This window comes from Littorina saxatilis, linkage group LG15, assembly GCF_037325665.1.
Source record: "Littorina saxatilis isolate snail1 linkage group LG15, US_GU_Lsax_2.0, whole genome shotgun sequence".
Lineage (NCBI taxonomy): Eukaryota > Metazoa > Mollusca > Gastropoda > Littorinimorpha > Littorinidae > Littorina > Littorina saxatilis.
In genome coordinates, this window is record NC_090259.1 from 9,316,997 (window position 1) to 9,344,188 (window position 27,192).

At 43.3% G+C, this 27,192-nt stretch overlaps 1 protein-coding gene across 1 annotated transcript in view; it reads left to right on the plus strand.

Annotated features, from left to right (window-relative positions):
* The first annotated feature begins 589 nt into the window (after positions 1–589).
* LOC138948465 (cell surface hyaluronidase-like) overlaps positions 590–27,192 on the plus strand; it is a 37,476-nt gene continuing 10,873 nt past the window's right edge. The window contains exons 1-16 of the mRNA XM_070320019.1: positions 590–809; positions 933–1,158; positions 1,895–2,061; positions 2,722–2,878; positions 5,076–5,255; positions 6,714–6,938; positions 7,262–7,366; positions 8,319–8,491; positions 8,826–8,898; positions 10,677–10,816; positions 13,786–13,916; positions 16,282–16,351; positions 20,169–20,306; positions 21,283–21,412; positions 22,781–22,844; positions 26,591–26,626. Coding sequence (XP_070176120.1) covers positions 675–809; positions 933–1,158; positions 1,895–2,061; positions 2,722–2,878; positions 5,076–5,255; positions 6,714–6,938; positions 7,262–7,366; positions 8,319–8,491; positions 8,826–8,898; positions 10,677–10,816; positions 13,786–13,916; positions 16,282–16,351; positions 20,169–20,306; positions 21,283–21,412; positions 22,781–22,844; positions 26,591–26,626 — 2,150 coding nt within the window. The 5' untranslated portion in view covers positions 590–674. The remainder of the gene's footprint in view (positions 810–932; positions 1,159–1,894; positions 2,062–2,721; positions 2,879–5,075; positions 5,256–6,713; positions 6,939–7,261; positions 7,367–8,318; positions 8,492–8,825; positions 8,899–10,676; positions 10,817–13,785; positions 13,917–16,281; positions 16,352–20,168; positions 20,307–21,282; positions 21,413–22,780; positions 22,845–26,590; positions 26,627–27,192) is intronic.

Sequence of the window (27,192 nt, forward strand, 5' to 3'; positions counted from 1 at the left end):
ACACAAACATTCTTAAATCATAAAACAATTCTTTTTTCATCAAGACAAGATCAGTACAATTCGAAGTTTTGAAAGTTTGAAAAAAGAAAAGCCCTGAAGCGTGTCACGCAAAACGTGTTTCCTCATGCTAGCAGACGAATGCTCTGCATAGCGCCAGTTTCGTTGAACGGTCAACCGCCACCGCTCAGTTCGTGTGACTCGCAGCCGTGTGTTGCGTTTTAGATTCAGAGGTACACAATAACGTGCGCTATAGCAAATACAGCGAGTCGCATTGAAATCACGAACTGACGACTAGATAATTGTGAAAAAAAAGGAAAGTGCATCGCACGGGTTCACGATGGCTCAGGGGTTAGATAAAACACGAAAACAGGTGTGAGGTTTACGCGAGCTAAATGGCCATTCAAACGAACTGTGTCACTGAATGCTATTAAATGCTATTGCAAGTGTGTTCGATAAGGTTAGAACTGCTTTTTGCATGAGAACATTTAAATCGTTCTGTAAACCATTTGAGACGGACTGGGGCTTTAACCGACAAAAGCCAACATTCAGAGAGAATTCTAAAAGGCCCGCTTACTGGAGATACTGAACCTAACCCTCAGTCAGTGTTGGAAGTTAAGCTTCAAGTTAAGCTCCGTCTTGTAAAGGGACAAAGCTTGACGTCTTTCATTACGAAGATGACGCGTTACGTGACGTCAGTGTGGATGACGTTGGTGGTGATGACGTTTGTGAGGTCCAGTCTAGGAGCGTGTCCAGACAAGGCCTCTGGGCTGCAGCACTGGTCAGACGTTAACACCTGGCCCAACCACAAGGTGAGATATTAAAGAATACAACCAATTTATTGATTAATGTCACCTCAGCCAAAAAATGTAAACCATTGAAGTCAAAAATATCTGAACCAGGTCATGGCAGTACCACAATATCACATGTTGCAGAAGCCAACATTGGACAGCAACAGCAAAGTTGTGATATCAGACCACGTGTTGATTGACGAGTGGGTACCACCTCTGCACAGTATCACAATCAACAAGGGGGCTTCCTTGATCTTCAGTCCCTGGGTGGACCATGACTTGAGGCTGCACTTTATCCACATCTATGGTGACATGCACATCGGTTCCCACGACTGCAAGTTCCCCCGCAAAGTCAACATCACTTTGATCGGTGAGTTAGGAAGGTTTTATATATTATGTTTATAGAGGGTGTCATTTGTTTCATTTTTTGCTTGTTTGTTTGTCGAGTTATCATACTCAGTCCTAATATACCTTACTCTGTCATGTCGTACAGTTTACTCTGTATAATACAATCATGACATATGGATCAACCCTTTAATAGTCAAGTATTGTACCTGCAATATGTCATACTCTTCCATGAGCGGAATACATAAAATATATCTTACTCTGCAGGGGCGGATCAGTTGCTTTGTAAGGGGGGGGGCACTTTGAATCGAAAGTGAATGTGATGGGCGCGAAGCGCCCGAATTTGCTAGGGGGGTCCGGGGGCATGCCCCCCCGGAAAAAAAATTTGCCCAAAGAAGCAAAATGGTGAACTTAGAAATGGTCATAGAATCAGCATAGAAAAATCTTTTTTTTTCTTCTTCTTTTTTTTTTCTTTTTTTTTCGGGGGGGGGGGGGCACGTGCCCCCTGTGCCCCCCCCCCCTCGTCCGCCCCTGCTCTGTCACGGGTGGAACACCTGTCTTACGTATATCGTCCTCTCAGGTAAAACATTTTTTTTAAAAAGGCGACCTGAGCGAAGACCAGGATTTCGGGGAGAAGTATATCGGGGTGTAATACATGAAGTATATCGTCCTCTCAGGCAAGAAAGGAGACCTGACGGAAGACCAGGATTTCGGGAAGAAGTATATCGGGGTGTAATATATGTAATATATCGTCCTCTCAGGCAAGAAAGGCGACCTGACGGAAGACCAGGATTTCGGGGAGAAGTATATCGGGGTGGCCCCGGGAGGGACACTGGAGCTGCACGGGGAGGACAAGCTTTCCTGGACCAAGCTGACCGCCACTGTCCACAAGCTGAGATATAACTCAGGCCTTCACTATGAACACAAGGTATTTGTGTTTTATAGAGAACGTTACAGCTTTAGGTCTTTGGGGCAAGATCGCATAACAAGTTGTGTGTTCCAGTGTAACTACATTATCTGTTTAGAGCAGCTAGATGGTTGTTTAACCAAAATGTGAAATAAATACATTTTCTGGAATGAATTCAAATACTTTCAGTCAAAACTGTTGCTTTTCGACAAGAATTCGCTTTAGTTGCAGCAAGGTCCCGTGATTGGTTCTCTCTCAAACTTGAGTTATTTGACAAGGCTTTCTATATATAGAAATTGGACTGAAAGCATGATATCAACAGTTTCAGATTGCTGAAGGATTTGTGATACAATAGACTGATGTTGCTAACATTCGAAACAGACAGCGATTGACCCCGAAAATCGACTGCGCTAATATTTTGCCAACATAGTGTCTGTGATATTTTCAGAGTGTTGATAAAAGTGAAAAACATTCAGAGAAATCTACGGGACTGACTGATTTTTGTCATGTCAATATATTCAAAAGTCAGTATCATAAAATCTGTCTGATTGATTTCTCTTATTTTTTTCACGCTTGTTTCAACACCCTCTGAAAATATATTAAGCAAAATATTAGCTCAATCTATTTTTTGGGTCAATCGGTGTCCGATGTCTTTTAGTGCACACTCTCTTCTGTGACCAGTACACCAAAGACCGCACTGAGTGGCAGAAAGGGGTGGGGGTGTTCGTCTTTGACCATCACACCGGTGCGCTATCGAGGAAGCGCTTTTTCCAGACGGCAGCTGGGGATGACTGGACACGCAAACATGATCCTCCGGCCATGGTCGACTACCTCAACAGTAAGTTGTGAATTGATTGTTTTTATGTATACTATTTCTTTATTCATTCTTTTGTTCATTTTTGACTCACATGCGAAGCAAAAGTGAGTCTATGTACTCACCCGAGTCGTCCGTCCGTCCGTCCGTCCGTCCGTCCGTCCGTCCGGCCGGCCGGCCGGCCGGCCGTCCGGAAAACTTTAACGTTGGATATTTCTTGGACACTATTCAGTCTATCAGTACCAAATTTGGCAAGATGGTGTATGATGACAAGGCCCCAAAAAACATACATAGCATCTTGACCTTGCTTCAAGGTCAAGGTCGCAGGGGCCATAAATGTTGTCTAAAAAACAGCTATTTTTCCCATTTTTCCCATTTTCTCTGAAGTTTTTGAGATTGAATACCTCACCTATATATGATATATAGGGCAAAGTAAGCCCCATCTTTTGATACCAGTTTGGTTTACCTTGCTTCAAGGTCAAGGTCACAGGAGCTCTTCAAAGTTGGATTGTATACATATTTTGAAGTGACCTTGACCCTTAACTATGGAAGATAACTGTTTCAAACTTAAAAATTAGGTGGGGCACATGTTATGCTTTCATCATGAGACACATTTGGTCACATATGATCAAGGTCAAGGTCACTTTGACCCTTATGAAATGTGACCAAAATAAGGTAGTGAACCACTAAAAGTGACCATATCTCATGGTAGAAAGATGCACCATTGTACTTCCTATGTCTTGAATTAACAGCTTTGTGTTGCATGACCTTGGATGACCTTGACCTTGGGTCAAGGTCACATGTATTTTGGTAGGAAAAATGTGTAAAGCAGTTCTTAGTGTATGATGTCATTGCTAAGTTTAGTTATTTGACCTTGACTCTGAAGGTCAAGGTCATGTAAAGGTCAAGGTCAAGCATGTGAGTCGTATGGGCTTTGCCCTTCTTGTTCTTGGTTGGTGTCGCTTGTGCGTGTGTGTGTGTGTGTGTGTGTGTGCATGTGTGTGTGTGTGTGTGTGTGTGCATGTGTGTGTTTGTGTGTATGTGTGTGTATGTGCGTGTGTGTATGTGTGTGTGGGTGTGTGTGTGCGTGTGCGTCTGTGTCTGTGTATGTGTGTGTGTTCGTGTGTTTCTTGGGGAGGGGGTGTCCGTGTCTGTGTAATGAATTGGATATTTTCATGATAATGATAACTTTGCCATGAGCACCGTCTGTTCATTCAAAACTAAGGATTGTTAATTGGGAGGGGGAGGGGGTTATCAGATACGATTGAATGAGGTCCTCCTAATTCAGTCATCAATAATATCAGCAGCTGTTTTCCAAAGCATGAAGTTTTCGTTATTAGTAAATCAGAAGACGTTATTGCGATGCTAAATTAAAATTTTAAAAGTAGGTCACGAAGCAGTTCGTGACATCATTTGTGTGACAAGTGACGTGACTGGTGATGTCACTCCAATCGTCCTGTGTTACACATGTGATAGGGTGGAGTGGAAGGGGGGAAAATAGGCCAGGAAGCATAAATGAGACGCCAAGACAGAGGTTGCGATAACGTGACTTTTAATTAACGTACACCAGAAAGCAGACACCAGAAAGCAGTGTAGTTCCTTCCTCAATATACAGCCGCACACAACTCGTCGGAACTTGAATTACGATCCCGGTCGAAAGTCACTTCGCTGATATAAACCCAGCTCTAAAACGTTTGTTCAACTGAACACACACACACAAAGTCTCTCTAAACAATCCTCGAATCACTCCTTCGCCAAAATACAGTTATAATGGCCCAAACTACACTACTTGCATTGATTATTACAGAAACACAAACATCGTTCAACTACAACTAAAACATCACAATCCAAGATACGCACACTGACACGTCTTCACACTTCGAAATCACACCGGGTACTCTTCTAGCCCACGCTATTATTCTGACTCACCCGCGCACCCGTTCAAACAATCAACCAATAAGAAACCAGCCTCCATACACACCTACAATTAGCTACAACACACAATAATCCTAGCGGGAGACACAACTTGGGTCAGGGGAAGATAATAGACAGGGAGTAAAAGAGAGGGACAACAGTACATGAAATCGCCACACGGCTACACACAGGTTCAGGACGGAGAAATGGAGGCGCTGGTCGTTCAGCACACTATCAAGGTCATTCGTGACGTCATTTAAATGAGCATATGACGTCACGTGTCACAATGCTGTCATACGTGTTACAGAGGTTCAGGACGGAGAGGTGGTGGCGCTGGCAGTTCAGCACACTATCAAGATCTCCAGCACTATAGACCTGCGTGACGTGTACCGCGCCGTGGAAACGCTGGCCTATGGTCACGTGACCGGAAACTCCACCATCCGGGGCCTTCAAGAGAAAGATGCCTTCGTTCTCATCACCCAGAAAGGTGAGAAATGAAAGTTTTTTTCATTCGAAACAAAAAAGGATGCTAACAGCACAACATCAAGAATAAAAACAAATAATGAAGGTTGATAAATTGAACGTAAAAATAGAATGCAATGCAAAACATTCACAGCCACTGCAAGTTGAACTAACAAAAAAAACTTGCTTTTGTTGAGTTTCCTTCATCGAAAGATTGCAGGGCCACAAAAAAGATGTTGTGATTTGTAAGATATGGATGTAGACTTGACCGTGCCTGGATAGACGACTTTCGTATCATACCTTTGACTGTGACATTAATAATAATAATAATAATAATAATAATAATAATAATAATAATAATAATAAGAAGAAGAAGAACATTTATATGGCGCTAAATCAAAAACTTTCGTTAAAAAGGCTTGCTCTAAGCGCTTGACATCTAAACTAAAACGTCATTCACACTCTTTACAATGATGTACAAGAACTTCATGTCACACTCTTTCATTCAGTATAGCGGCACCACTGATTCACACAGTTGTTATTCTGTACTTGACAAGACAATAAGTTAGTCTAACATTTAGAATGTTCATAAGATGAAAACAAGAGAAAACCAGACTGATTAAAACAACTGCTTAGTGCTAACAAAGCATGAATCTTAATGATAACGTAATACATGTTTAACTGTTAAGACCATAAAAAACCTATGCTAAAATAACTTCGAACTTTTAAGAACTTCTTATAAGATACACAGCACATCTAGATAAACACCAGAATGATAAAACAAAAGGCAACTCATTAAAACTATTAAATGCATCAATGTCTAAAACACGAAAGACTCAAATATAAGATACACAATTCTCTAGAATTGTTTATTAAAACTGAAACCGACCTGCTCAAAGTAAAGGTGAAGTGTTTTAGAGTGCAGATGTTTGTGCATTTCTTTGTCATTTCTTTGTTTCTTGGTGCGTTTTTTCATTATTTTGTTTGTGTGTTCGCTTGTTCGGTACATTTTTGCACTGGAGGTGGGGCTTGTTCCCTAACCCCTTTTTAAACTATAATCTTGAACGAAATCTTTAAAAATAATTCAAAGAATGCAGAAATTGGTAATATAAAGTGTTTTATTGCTGATTGGTCCGGTAGCAGCGCATAAACACCAGGAAACAATCTACTAAAACTGGTTACATACGATACCAATTCATGCACATCCTGGCAGTAACATTACGAGCAATTTTTCACTGCTGATATGAACAAATTAATCGAGACAAAGTTTATTCTTGAAACTCTTTGTCATTTCCTCGGGGTACATGCACATATTAGAATCGACATAACTTTTTACTTGTCATAGTTATCCGCATTGTGCCGTCTTCTCTAATTTTGCTTTTATGTTGACGTCAGAGATTTCGCTTTGGAAGAAAGAGTCAGGAAGTCTTAGTTTGGCTATTCGTTGTCGTATTTTTTTTACCTTCTTCGTGACGTGATTCAGGGAACCCCGATAGCACAGTGGAATCCGTGAAGCACAAAACCGGAAGCAAGAGCCAGTTGGCCCGTGTGTCCTTGACCTTGATGGACCGACATCTGAAGGTCACGGCCATGAGTTACATAGAGAACGCCAACGTGTACCCCAACTACGTCAACGTCAGATCCATGACAACCACTGCCGGCTATCCCACAATTCACACGGTTGATGACGTCAGCACTTGGAAACCAGGTCAGTGGTGGGAAGTTCCATAGAAGTGGATTTGGGCGGTGGGGGTGGATGGGGGGGGGGGGGAGGGGTATATAAGGTCAGTGGGGATGAGACAAAATGGTGCAAATTGTGATTTTTTTTAAAAGAAATTATACGTACGAATGTCATAGTTTTCTTTTCTAAATTAGAAGAGTTGGGTTGTTTTTGTTTTTTTATGCTCCCTCTCCCACACACGCAAACGTTCACCTAGTAACTCATGGAAGCACTCAAACTTCAGTATCTAACAATGCACTCTTCTACCCATCAACTCACTCACTCACTCACTGACCACACTGTCCACTCAGGTGACCGCGTGGTACTGACCTCTACGGACTACATGTGGCAACAAGCAGAAGAGGCCACAGTGGTCACTTGCACCACCTGCAATGGTCACTCTCTCAAACTGGACTGTGAGTTGGACTTTTGAAGATATTTAAACAAGGCTCCCCACGGACGCCTCACCTAGAGGGTCCCGGGACCCCCACTTTGAATTTTTGAGTTTTAGAGGGTCCAAAGGGTCCAGCGGGCCAAAAGCCCCCGTGTACTTTCAACGCTTTGTGATCACGCTGACGACTACAGTCTGAAAACAGTACCTTCGGTTCGCACGATAACAGAAATTGAGTGCGTCGCGGGACCCGCTCCATGAAATTCTTGTACGTGTTTTCGGCTTCTAGAGCGTATAGGACGCAGGGACGAGCAGTCTGGAGAGTCCTGTTGGAAACTTAATTTCTGAGGTCTAGTTTACTGTCGTGCTACTGATTGTTTGTTTGTTTGTTTGTTTGTTTAAAAGTCAGTTGTCACAACCATATTCGTCTGGATATGTAATGCTATTGACTCGATGCTATACTTTGATTTAAGATACTGGAACCACTTCTCTCCCCTTTCATTCATTTCCGTTCCTAGAGTTCCTTCCCTTTTTTGCGTGTTTCCCCTCCATTTTCTTTCAAACCTTGTTCGTTCCGTGTTGCGTCTGCTTTTTGTTGTCTTTTGTGTTCTTGTTTTTCCTGATGAAGCTTCCATAAGCGAAAATTTGTACCGTCTTGTCTCGTTCTTGTATTGGTGAGTACAGTATTCCTTTGTTTTTTAACTTTGTTCATCTTACCACAGTCACTTCGTTGTTTAGATACTGAAATACTGTTGAACCTGTTTGTAACGACCACCCGAGGGACAGACCAAAAGTGTACTACATTTTTGTTTAAAGTAAGTTTATTTAGTTTTGACATCCATTTTGCCTGGATGTTTCTTGCATAAATAAAATTTAAGTAATCGCAACCTTTTGTCACACGTCTGACCCCAAACATATTGTCCTTTGTTACGAAACATTGTGTTCAACGTGTATGACATTTGTACATGTGTTTTTAGTCGAAGCCCAGTACGAGCACTGGGGTGAGATAACGGACGGGGTGGACATGAGGGGGGAGGTGGGGCTGCTGACCAGAAACATCTTGATCCAGGGAGAGATGGAGGACTCCTGTCCCCCCGCCAACGGAAACTGTCAAGACTTCCACTCTGACACCTTTGGGGGACATATCAAGGTTCTGTGTGGGTGTGGGTGTGCTGTGTGTGTGGGTGGGTGGGTGTGGGTGTGAGTGTGTGGGGGGATGTGTGTGTGTGTGTGTAAGTGTGTGTGGGGGGGTAGGTGGGAGTGTTTGTGTGTGTATATGCGTGTGTGTGTTGGTTTGGGTGTGGGTGGGGTGTGGGTGAGGGTGGGTTTAAGGTGTGAGTGTGGGTGGGTGTACGTGCGTGCGTGCGTGCGTATGTGTGTATGGCTGACATGCTATTTCGCTTTGTTCTTAGAAATTTGTCATCGGAAATTGTGCTTTTTTCATGTGGAATACGTGTTATCTCCAAACCCTGTTTCTGTTTCAGATTGTGAAGGGTTTCAAAAACGTTCACATCGAGGGAGTGGAACTGTACCATATGGGACAACAGACAAGTAAAGGTGAGATCACTTTTGTCTTTCTTACTTTCTTACTTTCTTTCTTTCTTACTTTCTTTCTTTCTTTCTTTCTTACTTTCTTACTTTCTTTCTTTCTTTCTTTCTTACTTTCTTACTTTCTTTCTTTCTTACTTTCTTACTTTCTTTCTTTCTTACTTTCTTACTTTCTTTCTTTCTTTCTTTCTTACTTTCTTACTTTCTTACTTTTTTTCTTTCTTACTTTCTTACTTTCTTTCTTTCTTCCTTTGTTGCTGCGATTGTGTGTGCCTTATAGTTCATGCCTTTGTCAATGTTTTTGTTCGTCTGCTCGTTCATTTGTTTGTTTGTTGGTTCTTTACTTCACAAAATGTCATCACAAATCATTATGATGTCACAGGTAAATTTGACGTTGTGATGTCCAAATATGTCGTCAGTGACCACAATATAGCTATTCTGATAGACACTTGGGGGAATTCGGGGGCTGTGATTGGATGGTCTCACACATCCGTATTCCAGACCTGTTTACACTACACATTGAGCGTAGTAAACTACGAATTTGAATAATATACTACGCAACTACGCAAGTCTGTCGTTTTCTACGCAAACAGTATTTAAAAAAAAAAAAATTGGTTTTTTTTTTTTTTTTTTTGTTTTTTTTCGTCTTTACACCTGTTCCTTGTCCCGTTGTGCTCTCACACCGCCCCGTCCCTGCACGCAAACGGTATTGTTTCGGCTACGCATATCACAATCCGTAATTTTCTTCATCTCCCTTGACCGATCCATTTTCCAATCCATGTTTTTGGCCAGCAGTCGTTTGCTGCGTGCAGCGCGTAAAGCGCCCACGGGCGTTGCGTTGTAGCTTGTTAATGTCGAATAGCGTTTCCTAACACCAAGCAAATGCCGGGCACAACTGAAAGCGTTACCAAACCATGCGGGCGTTTCGACACAATGGCTGAACGCAGAGCACACGAAAGTGAAGATGAGAACTGTGAAGAAAATGACTCCGAAAGGCCACCGACCAAAAAGAAAAAGACGAGCAATGCGCCGAACCAAGTCTTTCTGCCAAAATATCATCAGGACTACCCATGCCTTGTCTTCGCGGAAAGGAAAACATCATGCTCATTGCACTGTCTGCAATTCCCATTTTTCCGTCAGTCAATCAATACATGTGGTAAAAAGTAGCAATCATTGTTCTTGTTGTTGTGATAGGTCGACGAGAAATTCTACACATTCAATTACAAAACTACACATTTGCCTCATTTTGCTCCCAGAAAATACACATGCAATGTTTTAGGGGTAAACAGGTCTGGTATTCCGATCATCAAACGATAACGCTACGGAAGTTGGCAATTTTTTGCCGATATCCAAACGATATCAGCAATAACAAAGACGCATGGTTCCGGTTTACCCATCTGTACCACACGATGTTTCAGGACTAAGCTAACAACATACACTGACAATGTTATTCTACTCGTCGGCATTATACTTGTCTCGTCTAAATAGCGGACCCTATTGCTACGCTGAAAACACAATAGCTGTTAATATCATAGTATGACAGGTCGCTACCCGATCCATTTTCACCTGTGTCATGATCTGGAAGGGGTAGGTCATCATGACAGTGTTGAAATGTTATGACGTCACTAACCATAATGACGTAAGGTGTGTTTTGACTTAATACGGTTAACTGCCCCAACCATTTTCACCTGTGTCATGATCTGAAAGGGGTGGGTCATTATGACAGTGTTGGAATGTTATGACGTAACTGACCATAATGACGTAAAGTGTGTTATGGCGTCACACAGGTCGCTACCCGATCCACTTCCACCTGTGTTACGACGTGGACAGTGTTGGTCACTATGACAACCCGGCCTATGTCCGGTCCAACTCCATCCACTACGCCTTCTCCAGATGTGTCACCGTGCACGGAACTCACGGATTGACGGTGGGTTGGTCTCTGTTTCCGTGTGTTTGTGTCATTGTCCGTGTTTGTTTGTCTTTATGTCTGTGTGTCTTCGTGGCAGAAATCCAGGACGAATGGTCTCTGTTTCCGTGTGTTTGTTTCATTGTCCGTGTTTGTTTGTCTTTATGTCTGTGTGTCGATCTTCATGGCAGAAATCCAGGACGAATGGTCTCTGTTTCCGTGTGTTTGTGTCATTGTCCGTGTTTGTTTGTCTTTATGTCTGTGTGTCGATCTTCATGGCAGAGACCCAGGACGAATGGTCTCTGTTTCTGTGTGTTTGTGTCATTGTCCGTGTTTGTTTGTCTTTATGTCTGTGTGTCGATCTTCATGGCAGAAATCCAGGACGAATGGTCTCTGTTTCTGTGTGTTTGTGTCATTGTCCGTGTTTGTTTGTCTTTATGTCTGTGTGTCTTCGTGGCAGAAATCCAGGACGAATGGTCTCTGTTTCTGTGTGTTTGTGTCATTGTCCGTGTTTGTTTGTCTTTATGTCTGTGTGTCTTCGTGGCAGAAATCCAGGACGAATGGTCTCTGTTTCCGTGTGTTTGTGTCATTGTCCGTGTTTGTTTGTCTTTATGTCTGTGTGTCTTTGTGGCAGAAATCCAGGACGAATGGTCTCTGTTTCTGTGTGTTTGTGTCATTGTCCGTGTTTGTTTGTCTTTATGTCTGTGTATCTTCGTGGCAGAAATCCAGGACGAATGGTCTCTGTTTCCGTGTGTTTGTGTCATTGTCCGTGTTTGTTTGTCTTTATGTCTGTGTGTCGATCTTCATGGCAGAAATCCAGGACGAATGGTCTCTGTTTCTGTGTGTTTGTGTCATTGTCCGTGTTTGTTTGTCTTTATGTCTGTGTGTCGATCTTCATGGCAGAAATCCAGGACGAATGGTCTGTTTCCGTGTGTTTGTGTCATTGTCCGTGTTTGTTTGTCTTTATGTCTGTGTGTCTTCGTGGTAGAAATCCAAGACGAATGGTCTCTGTTTCTGTGTGTTTGCGTCATTGTCCGTGTTTGTTTGTCTTTATGTCTGTGTGTCTTCGTGGCAGAAATCCAGGACGAATGGTCTCTGTTTCTGTGTGTTTGTGTCATTGTCCGTGTTTGTTTGTCTTTATGTCTGTGTGTCTTCGTGGCAGAAATCCAGGACGAATGGTCTGTTTCCGTGTGTTTGTGTCATTGTCCGTGTTTGTTTGTCTTTATGTCTGTGTGTCTTTGTGGCAGAAATCCAGGACGAATGGTCTCTGTTTCTGTGTGTTTGTGTCATTGTCCGTGTTTGTTTGTCTTTATGTCTGTGTGTCGATCTTCGTGGCAGAAATCCAGGACGAATGGTCTCTGTTTCCGTGTGTTTGTGTCATTGTCCGTGTTTGTTTGTCTTTATGTCTGTGTGTCGATCTTCATGGCAGAGACCCAGGACGAATGGTCTCTGTTTCTGTGTGTTTGTGTCATTGTCCGTGTTTGTTTGTCTTTATGTCTGTGTGTCGATCTTCATGGCAGAAATCCAGGACGAATGGTCTCTGTTTCTGTGTGTTTGTGTCATTGTCCGTGTTTGTTTGTCTTTATGTCTGTGTATCTTCGTGGCAGAAATCCAGGACGAATGGTCTCTGTTTCTGTGTGTTTGTGTCATTGTCCGTGTTTGTTTGTCTTTATGTCTGTGTGTCGATCTTCATGGCAGAAATCCAGGACGAATGGTCTCTGTTTCTGTGTGTTTGTGTCATTGTCCGTGTTTGTTTGTCTTTATGTCTGTGTGTCGATCTTCATGGCAGAGACCCAGGACGAATGGTCTCTGTTTCTGTGTGTTTGTGTCATTGTCCGTGTTTGTTTGTCTTTATGTCTGTGTGTCTTCGTGGCAGAAATCCAGGACGAATGGTCTCTGTTTCCGTGTGTTTGTGTCATTGTCCGTGTTTGTTTGTCTTTATGTCTGTATCTTCGTGGCAGAAATCCAGGACGAATGGTCTTTGTTTCTGTGTGTTTGTGTTATTGTCCGTGTTTGTTTGTCTTTATGTCTGTATCTTCGTGGCAGAAATCCAGGACGAATGGTCTTTGTTTCTGTGTGTTTGTGTCATTGTCCGTGTTTGTTTGTCTTTATGTCTGTGTGTCGATCTTTATGGCAGAGACCCAGGACGAATGGTTGAGGGAGAAAAAAGCAGGATTGGGGGAAAATATAATGAATTTTTAATTCTGCGTTTAGGTTGAAGACAACCTTCATTCCTGTAATAATAGTCAATGCATTTTTCTGTCCATGTCTGTCTAGTTATCTGTCTGTGTCTCTGAGTGAGAAAAATGGAGAGAAAGTCCCATCTGAAGGAACGCATGTTTTTATTTCCATTTCCATAACTTTATCATGCCGTTGCTGGGAAATTCTGCGCTTATGACAGAATGAGCGATGTCTTTTATGTGCCACTGTGTTGCCGCGGGGGTGGGACATGGATACCGTCCCTGAGTCTGCGCATAAAATTGACCCCCGTCCGTCTCGGCCTGGATTCGAACCCGTGACCCAAGGATTATAGGTCCAGTGTCTCTTATTGGAATTAGAGTTAAACATTAGACAGAAGTTTATGTTTTGTATAATATAAAGTTGATTATGTTATACAGAAAAAGACCAAGGAAGAAGGATGCTCCCCGCCTTAAAAAAAATAAAAAAAATAAAAAAAATTTAAAAAATTTTTAAAAAATCGGGCAAAAAATATGGGTTGAAGCATCCTGCATGCAACTGAGGTCAATAAAAAAGAAAAAAAAAGAAAAAAAAAGAAAGAAAAAAAAGGTCCAGTGTCTCCACTGACAAACCAGGTCCCCATCATCGTGCTAATGTTTGTTTCTTCTTCTTCTGCGTTCGTGGGCTGAAACTCCCACGTGCACTCGTGGTTTGCACGAGTGGAATTTTACGTGTATGACCGTTTTTACCCCGCCATGTAGGCAGCCATACGCCGCTTTCGGAGGAAATGTTTGTTTCTATTTGTGTTTCAGGTTGCGGACAACGTGGCGTACCATACTTACGGCCACTGCTTTTTCTTGGAGGACGGCGGAGAGAAGAGAAACGTGTTTGACGGGAACCTGGGACTCAGTACCAGGAATGGAAAAATACTGCCCTCTGATAGGTCAGTGCCTTGAATAATTCATTCATTCATAATCAATCAATCAATCAATATGAGGCTTATATCGCGCGTATTCCGTGGGTACAGTTCTAAGCGCAGGGATTTTTTATTTTTTTATTTTTTTATTTTATGCAATTTATATCGCGCACATATTCAAGGCGCAGGGATTTATTTATGCCGTGTGAGATGGAATTTTTTTACACAATACATCACGCATTCACATCGGCCAGCAGATCGCAGCCATTTCGGCGCATATCCTACTTTTCACTTACTCTTGTTGCACATGTCCAATACATTATATATGAGTTGTTCTTCAGTACTGGTGACAGAAAGGGGGAAAAGTGGTCAAAATTCAAATCTCTAGTTTTGTTTTTGAAATATTGCTTTTCATAAAGCAGAAATACTATAGTATCTGTTGCACATAAGAAAAAATCACTGGTTCACATGGTTCCTACATAATCTAACTTTTAAAGCTGGTTCTTGTGTGTCTGTGTGTATGTTTGTATGATGACGATAGGACCCGAAACGGCTGCACGGACTGAGACAGGAATTGCAGAGAATGTTCTTTGCCACTCGAGTCGTGTCATAAGGTACTTTTGGAATAGCAAATTTGAAAGGATTCTTCAAAAAACGGCGGAAAACATTATATACCCTGTCACAGCTATCGAGGATCCTCCCCGTCTGGGCTGTCGAAACATGGTCTTGTTAAAAGACGTTTTCAAATGCGGTTAACGGAGAGATACACTCGAAGCACATTTAGCGAAGTTATGTTGCCAAATCATCAAAGATCAACATTTCACTACACGGATCGATGTGCACAGTCGAAATAGATGTGACTTTCACACGACCGAAGACTACTTACTAGCAGACTAGCTATAGCAGACGACAAGATCTAAATATTTAGATCAGTCAGAGCAATCCGTTGAAGAACAGTTACTCCGCTTATTCGTCTTCAGTTAAGCTTATTTCCCCTGCCATAAGTTTCCTTGCAGATCTGCAGTCGCGTAGTGAAATGAACTAGTGTCATCGGAAGATTCTTCTCAGTCAATGATCAAAGCACAGTAAGTTCTATGCTGACAAAAGTCACTTTCGGACAACACGACGATTGACTTAATTTATGAGCCCAAAGGTAACAATATCGACAAGAATGTACGCATTTGACATTAAATGAAACATGCATAGACAGTTTCCAACTCACCAGATCTGCCAAAGAGCCGTCATTCGTGAAAAAACGATGATTTTAATCAGACAGGTATCGGAAACAAGCCTTGGTCACCTGCGTTATTCCTTCCAAGGCGACGTGACGGCGCCACATTTGTTTGTTTATGGCTGTTTATCGCGAAACAACACAGTTGAAATGTGTGTGTAAAATACCACAAATTTGTGGTGAATCAGTTCGTCATCTGCGTTTCGATTGTAATTAAGTCAGATTGGAGTTACTTTGAATCGAAGGCGAGGGTAACCTGCGTTATTTGTGGGACATCGTGAACAAATTTGATTGCAATATTTTATACAGAAAGTAAATTTCAATGATTCTGGCTCAGACTTGTAGATCTGTTATGCAGTGTGTTGGTAGTGTATCTGCTTTTCTGCTATGAAGCTCATTTGGAGTGATACGCTGATCGAAGTGGGGTACCCTATGTGGGACATCAGCCGTATGCAGATTACGCCTCAGAACACTCTCGCATTTCACAAAGACAACAATAATTTGCAACACAGTTTCAAGAACTGCATCAGTTTTATTAGATACTATTTCAACAACAACAGCACAAACACGACTATTATCAACAACACAGAACGGGAGGTAAGTCTTCAAAGACGCACCAAGTGTGCGTTCCCGTTTTTGGACGCCATTTTTGCTGGCATTTTCACAGTAAATCTTAATATTTCCATATCTATTGAATGATTTTGGTATTTTCTTTGATTGTGCCGATTCTCCTATCTCTCTGGCATGTACTGGGTGCTTTGTGACCAGTTTCTCCCCTAGACTGTATTGAAAAATGCGTCCGTGTGAGCTGACCCCCACTTGTGACCAGTAGCAAAGAACAACTCATATACATATACTGTCCGATATAAAATTAAAAAAAATAGGCAGATACGTTTGAGTACACACCTTTGTGATGAGACCGTTTATAGTTGGTTTTTTAAAAACATAAACTCATGTTATTTGATTAGAAAGGCCAGTCTAAGAATGAAATAAAGCAAAAAGGTAAGTAACTGTAATTGTTTCTCTTTCCTTACTCATTTCATTGTTTTCTTTCATGGCTGCCAAAACTGCTTCAACAAAGTTAATTGCAAGTTATCCTTCGAGTGGATGGGTCAGTTTGTCAAACTAACGGTAGAATCAATGAATGGCCTCTGCTTTCAGTAAAGCGGCCACCTTCTGGTTGACCAGTCCTTTGGTCACTGTGAAAAACAACGTGGCGGCCGGAGGAGAGGTCAGTTGTCTGTCCATCTCTATGTCAATTTGTCTGTCCGTCTGTCTATCTGTCAACGCTTCAATCGCAAACTCTTTTATATGACGAAGAAATTCAGTTTTGATCAGTCAAAATACCTAGTGGTTGGCCTAGTGGTAAGGCGTCCGCCCCGTGATCGGGAGGTCGTGGGTTCGAACCCCGGCCGGGTCATACCTAAGACTTTAAAATTGGCAATCTAGTGGCTGCTCCGCCTGGCGTCTGGAATTATGGGGTTAGTGCTAGGATTGGTTGGTCCGGTGTCAGAATGTGACTGGGTGAGACACGAAGCCTGTGCTGCGACTTCTGTCTTGTGTGTGGCGCACGTTATATGTCAAAGCAGCACCGCCCTGATATGGCCCTTCGTGGTCCGCTGGGCGTTAAGCAAACAAACAAACAAACAATCAGTCAAAATGCTACGAGGAACCGCGTTTTCAAGATTGTGACTCGACTGTAACCCAGTTACTCTGCACCTACAATGATCTATGTATAGCTGCTGATAAGGGACTCCCAACACAAGCCATTTTTTTGGATATATCAAAATCCCTCGACCGTGTGTGGCATAAAGGCCTATTGTACAAATTAGAGGCCATTGGCAAAAGAGGACGCTTATTATGTTGGATTAGAAGTTATTTAAATGATCGATCACAGAGTGTTGTTGTTAAAGGGCACATGTCGGCCCCACAGACTGTACCAGCTGGAGTTCCCCAGGGATCTGTGCTGGGGCTACTATTGTTATATAAACGATATTGTCTAAAATGTCCAATCCACTGTAAAATTGTTCGCAGATGACACAAGTATGTACCTGTCAATGAACGATTCCCAATTGGGTAAAGACATTTTGAACTCGGATTTACAGGAATTCAGTAGATGGGCCAACGACTGGAAGGTAAAATTTAATAATGGAAAAACTGAAATGTTACATTTTAAACGACGTGATAGTGATTTTGATTGTTTGACATTTAATGACATTGATGTTCAGGACACTGCCCACCACAAACACTTGGGCGTTGTTTTACAAAATGATTGTAAGTGGAATGTTCATATTAACAGTATTGCAAGTAAAGTAATGTTATTGATTAACTGTTTGAAATTTTACAAGCACAGGTTTAGTAGAAAATCTTTAGAAATTATGTATAAATCTTACGTATTACCACACTTTGATTACGCCGATGTCGTCTGGGACAGTTGTACAGAAGGGTTATCAAACATTTTGGAACAGCTCCACCTCGAGGCCTTAAGGGTAATTGTCGGAGCAGTTAAAGGAACAAGCCACCAAAAATTATATGACGAATCAGGCTTCAGTAGTTTAAAACTAAGAGGGGAAAGACATAAATTAATTTTGTATCACAAAATAGTACACGGGAAATGTTCACAGAACGTAGCTGATTTATTGCCTCCTCTTGTCTCGACTGTAAACCCCTATCATAGACGAAACCCACTCGAACGGGTCGTACCACCACACAGAACTGAACTGTATAACAAGTCATTTGTTCTCAGCACTACCCGAACATGGAATTCTCTACCAGACAATATCAAATCAACAAAATCAATTAGCCAGTTTAAACATTTTCTAGGTCTTTCAGATAGTAAAGTTCCTCCTCAATATTATTATGGTAAGAGAAAAGAAGGAATCATACACTGTAGATTAAGATTAGAAATGAGCGATTTAAATGATGATATGATGAAACGCCGCTTAAGTGATAACCCGACTTGTGAGTGCGGATATCGTAATGAAGATGTTGAACATTATTTATTATTTTGTAGCAATTACGCTCATGTCCGAAGGCTAACAATACACACATTACCGAATGATCATCAAAATGTACAATGTTTATTATTTGGTCTGCCAAAACATTCGAAAAGGTACATAGTTTTATAAGGTTAAGTGATAGATTTTGATTACCCAGTGGTCACCATGTTAATGATCCAGTATCTGATTATTGGCAGGTCATGTTGTTTAACGATTTCACTGAAAGTCAAGCTTGAGTGAATCTTGTTTAAGGTTTTTCTGTGTATTCACATGACAAACCTCAGCTTAATTAGTTTGGACAACACTTTTGGACGAAATTATTGCTGCTGCAGAAACATTTAATTGGCAAGTCTGTGACAGTCATCGTCTCTCTGACCCCCCCCCCCCCCTCTCACCTATATACCCACCTTACCGACTCATATCTCCCCGATAATTCTTTTGTTATATTTTTTCTTCTTATTTTGTAAAAAATGTATCTTGTCTGTTTTACATTTCTAATAAGGGTATGAGCAATTCTCTGACCTTGACATCACGTGAAATAATATTTCCTATCTAGATGTACATATTTATAACCACACTTAATATAAGCTTAGCTTGTTGTGTGGTCACAAATGTCTGTATCGCATATACATTAAATCAAAATGTTACGAGGAACCGCGTTTTCAAGATTGGGGTGTTTTTCTTAAGTTATCTGTCGAAGAAGAAAAAGCAAATACTTTGAACAAAGGAAATGTTTTTGACATCTATAACAAACAATTAGAACGTTCTTTCCTCAAAACAAGAAATTGATTGATAGTTTTTTGCACAAAAACCAGCTTTGCCAGAACAGCAAAGTCGTTTGTGTAGATCAATTGTAGGAAAGATTTGAGGCCCCTCCGACGAGAGGACACCTCCCAATAAAGAACAACTTGTGTTGTACCTGGGTCTATAACGTTGGCTATGACAGCTCAACCTTTAGCGTAATGGGCGGGGTTAGTAATTCGCACAGACAGGCGCAATGGTCTCGTAGATATTATGCCGCCCTCCTAAGCGGAAGGTCTTGGTTGGAATCCCGGTGTAGGATCCGGTCCGGTCCCCCTCTGAAGTAGTCCCCCGGGGGACCAATTCGTGGCAAAAACTGCTCTATAATGGTCCCCCCTTAGACATCCAGCCTCGGTTTTCTTAGGCATTCAAGCCATTTTCAATCTATATCTTCGTACGGTATTATGTAGACTAGTGCACAGACAGCAATCTCTTTGTTTGACTATATTTTGCAGAAAATAAAATAGATCTGATTTATAATGCCGTTCAAAAGAAAAATGACATGAAATAAAATGAATAATAAATAAATACTGATAAGAAGAAATGAAAGCAGTCTCTGATTCTTTCCTTTCTTTTCTCTGAAATTGCTGGTAACATTACTAACATTGTAACAAGAAAAACGAGGCTGGATGTCTAAGGGGGGACCATTATAGAGCAGTTTTTGCCACGAATTGGTCCCCCGGGGGACTACTTCAGAGGGGGGACCGGACCGGATCCTACACCGGCCGCGCCTGGTGGGTTAAGGGTGGCCCGGAGATTGTTCATACACGCAAGCACAAGACCAAGTGCGCACGAACAAGATTATGTAATCCATGTCAGAGTACGGTATGTTATAGAAACACGAAAATACCAAGCATGCATCTCCCGACATAGTTGTATGGTTGCCTAAATGGCGGGGTAAAAACGGTCATAGGCGTAAAAATAACCGTGGGAGTTTTTGCCCATGAACGAAGAAGAAGAAGAAGAAGAAGAAGAAGAAGAAAAAGTCCTGCGCAAGCCGCATTCCAGCTTCACCGCGCAGGCCTGAACACAACCCCTCGTTAACCTCAGTCTTCAAAATGTTTGTTCGCGAAGTCAGGCCAAGAAAAAGAAGTACAACGTATAGGCCTACCTGCCATGCCGGTCCGTCTGCAATATAAGGACACCTTTCTTTCTTTCTTTCTTTCTTTGCGCGTGTTTGTTTGTCCATGAAGATGACAAAATATGAAAATAACCTTTTTGCTGGGTTTATCACGTTTCCGCTTTCAGAAGGGTCCAGGATTTTGGTACATCTTTCCAGACGAGCCGCAAGGACCTTCCAAAGCACTGGGCTTCATGCAGCGTAACGAAGCCAGGCACACTCCTTACACTGAGTTCACCAACAACGTCGCTCACTCCTACTTCCAGGTATAGTCAGTATGTGGAGGGGGTAGGGTGGTGGAGGGAGAGGGGGGAAAGGGCCCAAAGGACTGGGCTTCATGCAGCGTAACGAGGCCAGGCACACTCCTTACAATGAGTTCACCAACAACGTCGCTCACTCCCACTTCTAGGTAAAACCAGAGACATGATACTTTTGCAATAAAAATGCAGTGCTCTTCCATAACGAGATGGGGGTTGTCCGGGCGTCTGGGAAGCTTTCCCCCATCCCCCCCCCCCCCTCTCCTCCCCGATGCGGTTGAAATTAGGCATTTAAAAAGGGTATTTTGGGTCCCTTATTGAGAAACAAAGGTACATCGGCCGGGTAAAGGGGGGGGGGGGGGGCTTCCAGGACCCAGGACCCCCTCCCCCTTAGGGCTGGCCCTGAAATGAAGTGTGCTATTTGAGTAACCTTTTTTTCAAGGCAGGTTTGTTTTGCCGGACAAGTGGTTAAATGTTGTTTTTTTTAAAGACTACAAACCGCACGTCAACCCGCTACAACACCCACCCCCACCCCTGTATCTCTGTCTCTCTCACTTATTGTCCTTCTCTCTTTCTTTCGCTCTCTCATTATCCCTCTCTTTCACCCTCCCTTCCTCTGTCTCTCTGTCCCTGACTCTCGCCGCTCTCTCACTTTCTCTCTGTTTCTCTCTCTCACTCTCTCTCTCTCTCTCTCTCTCTCTCTCTCTCTCTCTCTCTCTCTCTCTCTCTCTCTCTCTCTCTCTCTCTCTCTCTCTCTCTCTCTCTCTCTCTTTCTTTCTTTCTCTCTCTCTCTCTCTCTCTTTCTTTCTTTCTCTCTCTCTCTCTCTCTTTCTCTCTCTCTCTCTCTCTCTCTCTTTGTCTCTCTCTCTCTCTCTCTCTCTCTCTCTCTCTCTCTCTCTCTCTCTCTCTCTCTCTCTCTCTCTCTCTCTCTCTCTCTCTCTCTCTCTCGCGTCATGACTATTACTTTTTTTGCTGTCTATGCCAGGCGGGTTTATTCGCTGACAACAAAGTGGAGCCAGACGAGACGGTGGGAGGAAACAATGACTACGAGCCTCACGTCAACCCCCTGGACACCAAGTCACCACAGACACCCACCATACTCCATAGGCTAACAGGTACGACCTTAGGGCTGGATCCAGGACGGGGGGGGGGGGGGGGGGGGGGGGGGGGGGGCTTGAGTACAGAAGCCCACCTCCCCCCTCCCCCTACCGGACAACTGTACCATTTTTGAGTCACTTGAGAAAAAGTGACTCTATGTAATCGGTCAGTGTTAGTCTGTCCGGCCGGCCGTCCGGCCGGCCGTCCGGCCGGCCGTCCGTAGACACCACCTTAACGTTGGACTTTTCTCGGAAACTATCAAAGCGATCGGGCTCATATTTTGTTTAGTCGTGACCTCCAATGACCTCTACACTTTAACGATGGTTTCGTTGACCTTTGACCTTTTTCAAGGTCACAGGCCAGCGTCAAAGGAAAAATTAGACATTTTATATCTTTGACAAAGTTCATCGGATGTGATTGAAACTTTGTAGGATTATTCTTTACATCAAAGTATTTACATCTGTAGCCTTTTACGAACGTTATCAGAAAAACAAGGGAGATAACTAGCCTTTTCTGTTCGGCAACACACAACTTAACGTTGGGCTTTTCTCGGAAACTATAAAAGTGACCGGGCTCAAATTTTATGTGAACGTGACTCATTGTGTTGTGAATAGCAATTTCTTCCTGTCCATCTGATGCCTCATATAATATTCAGAACTGCGAAAGTGACTCGATCGAGCGTTTGCTCTTCTTGTTCTCAAGGAGAGAACCAAATTGCCTCTTTCAAATGCTACATTACAACAGCAGCTGCCAGCCCCTGTACCTTTGTCTCGTTTTGATGGCCCTTCATCACACACTATAAGTCCAGCCCTGGGATTTTCTTTGTTCGAAGCAGGGTTGTTCTGGAAGTATGTCGTTGAAAACAACAAAAACCCACTTGCACGTGCACAGTCAGACATTGCGTTATTTCACAGTCCCTCGCATTATAATCAGCGTGTTCCCTGCTGTGGTGACCTTTTCCCAATGACGTATTGTAATTTTGTGTGTGAGAGCATCTGCCCATATGTACGTACGTAATTATCAATGACGGTGAGTGTGTGTGTGTGTGTGTGTGTGTGTGTGTGTGTGTGTGTGTGTGTGTGTGTGTGTGTGTGTGTGTGTGTGTGTGTGTGTATGCGTGTGCGTGTGTGTGCCAGATGCTCTTGTTTCTTGTTGCTGGCAACGCTAAATTTAGATTTATTTATTGCGATGGTGTGTGTGTCTGTGTCTGTGTCTGTGTGTGTGTGTGCGTGCGTTGCTGCATGTGACGGTATTTGTCTCTGTGTGTGTGTTTGTCTGTCTGTCAGTCTGTTTGTGTTTATTCACTTGATTTGATCTCATTTACGCATGTTTAAGATCTTGTTGAGAACAAGTGTCAAGAGATGAATTCCTCACTCTGTTGACAGCCTACAAGAACATGTACCAACAGGTGTGGGTGAGAGGCGGCTGGTTCGTCATCGATCATGCTTCGTGAGTGTAAATCGATGGTATTTACTAGGAAAGAGGTTTACACTTGAAATAATGATTTATTTTTGTCTGATTTTCTTCAGCCTTTAATTTTTAATTTTTGTTTTGTTGTTGAAACTTTGAGAATACATTGAAACATTTATACCCTAGAATCTTCAGTCTTCTTTTGCCTTTTTTTGAGAACACATGAAACATTTACACCGTTCTTCTTCTTCTGCGTTCGATGTATTATAATTGCACGGCCATATTATCGAGGAAGCGTAGACAGCCGATTTTCTCACCACGCCAAGTTGGCTGCTGTCTTCCGTCTTCGGTGGTTGAGGTTCTTACTCAGGGTTGCCTCCTCCCCAAGAGTAGCTGCCTTGCTGGGCTGTCGAGTCCACTCTACCCGGGTTTGACGTCGAAGGTTTCCTTCTCGTAGCCTTTGCCTTTCCCAAGGCGCACACAAGGCAGTGCGGGTTTTGAGATCGGAGTTGTTCTTCTCCTAGATGAGCGACCATCCAAGGTTAACGAGCCCCTTCTGCCTGAAGCAGCTGGTGTTAAGGCGCCAGTGACCCGCCTGCATCCCTTCTCCTGTTAGTCGAAGACAAGGCCCGCCACGTGAAGGCCAGGAGCTGGATTTGACTGTCAGAGGTGTTTGGAGACACGAAGCCATATGGAGCATTTCTTGGGAAGTAGGCGCTTATCTCTACTTCCACCCCGGCATAACAGTCCTTGGGCCCCTTTTACACCGTTGAATCTTCAGGCTTTGTTTGCTTTCCCCTTGCCTTTTTAAATTGTCTTCGACTGCTTCGTTGCCCCCTGCTTCATCTTTGACTGTGACTAGCATATGTTAATGGTATTGGTGCTTGTCCACCACCATCAAACGTCGTGTCTGATGAGGTATGCGACTAGCAGATGGTAATGGTATTGGTGCTTGTCCACCACCATCAAACGTCGTGTCTGATGAGGTATGCGACTAGCATATGTAAATGGTATTGGTGCTTGTCCACCACCATCAAACGTCGTGTCTGATGAGGTATGCGACTAGCATATGTTAATGGTATTGGTGCTTGTCCACCACCATCAAACGTCGTGTCTGATGAGGTATGCGACTAGCATATGTTAATGGTATTGGTGCTTGTCCACCACCATCAAACGTCGTGTCTGATGAGGTATGCGACTAGCATATGTTAATGGTATTGGTGCTTGTCCACCACCATCAAACGTCGTGTCTGATGAGGTATGCGACTAGCATATGTTAATGGTATTGGTGCTTGTCCACCACCATCAAACGTCGTGTCTGATGAGGTATGCGACTAGCAGATGGTAATGGTATTGGTGCTTGTCCACCACCATCAAACGTCGTGTCTGATGAGGTATGCGACTAGCAGATGGTAATGGTATTGGTGCTTGTCCACCACCATCAAACGTCGTGTCTGATGAGGTATGCGACTAGCAGATGGTAATGGTATTGGTGCTTGTCCACCACCATTAAACGTCGTGTCTGATGAGGTATGCGACTAGCAGATGGTAATGGTATTGGTGCTTGTCCACCACCATCAAACGTCGTGTCTGATGAGGTATGCGACTAGCAGATGGTAATGGTATTGGTGCTTGTCCACCACCATTAAACGTCGTGTCTGATGAGGTATGCGACTAGCAGATGGTAATGGTATTGGTGCTTGTCCACCACCATCAAACGTCGTGTCTGATGAGGTATGCGACTAGCAGATGGTAATGGTATTGGTGCTTGTCCACCACCATTAAACGTCGTGTCTGATGAGGTATGCGACTAGCAGATGGTAATGGTATTGGTGCTTGTCCACCACCATCAAACGTCGTGTCTGATGAGGTATGCGACTAGCAGATGGTAATGGTATTGGTGCTTGTCCACCACCATCAGACGTCGTGTCTGATGAGGTATGCGACTAGCAGATGGTAATGGTATTGGTGCTTGTCCACCACCATCAAACGTCGTGTCTGATGAGGTATGCGACTAGCAGATGGTAATGGTATTGGTGCTTGTCCACCACCATCAAACGTCGTGTCTGATGAGGTATGCGACTAGCATATGTTAATGGTATTGGTGCTTGTCCACCACCATCAAACGTCGTGTCTGATGAGGTATGCGACTAGCAGATGGTAATGGTATTGGTGCTTGTCCACCACCATCAAACGTCGTGTCTGATGAGGTATGCGACTAGCAGATGGTAATGGTATTGGTGCTTGTCCACCACCATCAAACGTCGTGTCTGATGAGGTATACGACTAGCAGATGGTAATGGTATTGGTGCTTGTCCACCACCATCAAACGTCGTGTCAGATGAGGTATGCGACTAGCAGATGGTAATGGTATTGGTGCTTGTCCACCACCATCAAACGTCGTGTCAGATGAGGTATGCGACTAGCAGATGGTAATGGTATTGGTGCTTGTCCACCACCATCAAACGTCGTGTCAGATGAGGTATGCGACTAGCAGATGGTAATGGTATTGGTGCTTGTCCACCACCATCAAACGTCGTGTCTGATGAGGTATGCGACTAGCAGATGGTAATGGTATTGGTGCTTGTCCACCACCATCAAACGTCGTGTCTGATGAGGTATGCGACTAGCAGATGGTAATGGTATTGGTGCTTGTCCACCACCATCAAACGTCGTGTCTGATGAGGTATGCGACTAGCAGATGGTAATGGTATTGGTGCTTGTCCACCACCATAAAACGTCGTGTTTGATGAGGTATGCGACTAGCAGATGGTAATGGTATTGGTGCTTGTCCACCACCATCAAACGTCGTGTCTGATGAGGTATGTGACTAGCAGATGGTAATGGTATTGGTGCTTGTCCACCACCATAAAACGTCGTGTCTGATGAGGTATGCGACTAGCAGATGGTAATGGTATTGGTGCTTGTCCACCACCATCAAACGTCGTGTCTGATGAGGTATGCGACTAGCATATGTTAATGGTATTGGTGCTTGTCCACCACCATCAGGCGTCGTGTCTGATGAGGTATGCGACTAGCAGATGGTAATGGTATTGGTGCTTGTCCACCACCATCAAACGTCGTGTCTGATGAGGTATGCGACTAGCAGATGTTAATGGTATTGGTGCTTGTCCACCACCATCAAACGTCGTGTCTGATGAGGTATGCGACTAGCAGATGGTAATGGTATTGGTGCTTGTCCACCACCATAAAACGTCGTGTCTGATGAGGTATGCGACTAGCAGATGGTAATGGTATTGGTGCTTGTCCACCACCATCAAACGTCGTGGCTGATGAGGTATGCGACTAGCAGATGGTAATGGTATTGGTGCTTGTCCACCACCATCAAACGTCGTGTCTGATGAGGTATGCGACTAGCAGATGGTAATGGTATTGGTGCTTGTCCACCACCATCAAACGTCATGTCTGATGAGGTATGCGACTAGCAGATGGTAATGGTATTGGTGCTTGTCCACCACCATCAAACGTCGTGTCTGATGAGGTATGCGACTAGCAGATGGTAATGGTATTGGTGCTTGTCCACCACCATCAAACGTCGTGTCTGATGAGGTATGCGACTAGCAGATGGTAATGGTATTGGTGCTTGTCCACCACCATCAAACGTCGTGTCTGATGAGGTATGCGACTAGCAGATGGTAATGGTATTGGTGCTTGTCCACCACCATCAAACGTCGTGTCTGATGAGGTATGTGTTAGTACATTTTCTGTCTCTCTGAATTCCTGTAACCAATAACAAGCCGGTTTATTTACTGTTTTCGTGGCAGATTATCCGACAGCGCACAGGGCATTACCATGGCAAGGTATGTGTTGTCGCTATTCTGGGAGCTTGATTAATGTGTATTATCAATCAATCAATCAATCAATCAATGACGCTTTTATCGCGCATATTCCGTGGGTACAGTTCTAGGCGCTCTGCAGTGATGCCGTGTGAGATGAAATTTTATACGGCCAGTAATTGCAGCCATTTCGGCGCATATTTACCTTTCACGGCCTATTATTCCAAGTCACACGGGTATAGGTAGACAATTATTAACTGTGCCTAAGCAATTTTGCCAGGAAAGACCCTTTTGTCAATCGTGGGATCTTTAACGTGCACACCCAATGTAGTGTACACGGGGGGGGGGAGTTCGGACACCGAAGAGAGTCTGCACACAAATTTAACTCTGAAATAAATTTCCGCCGAACCTGGGATCGAACTCACGCTGACAGCGGCCAACTGAATACAAATCCACCGCGCTACCAACTGAGCTATATCCCCGCCCTGATTAGTCTCTCTGTAATTGTGGACGATAAGGTTACAGTTTTGTTCCCAGCCTTATATGTCAGATGGCTATGGATTAGAAATGAATAAAGGGTCAAATGTTTG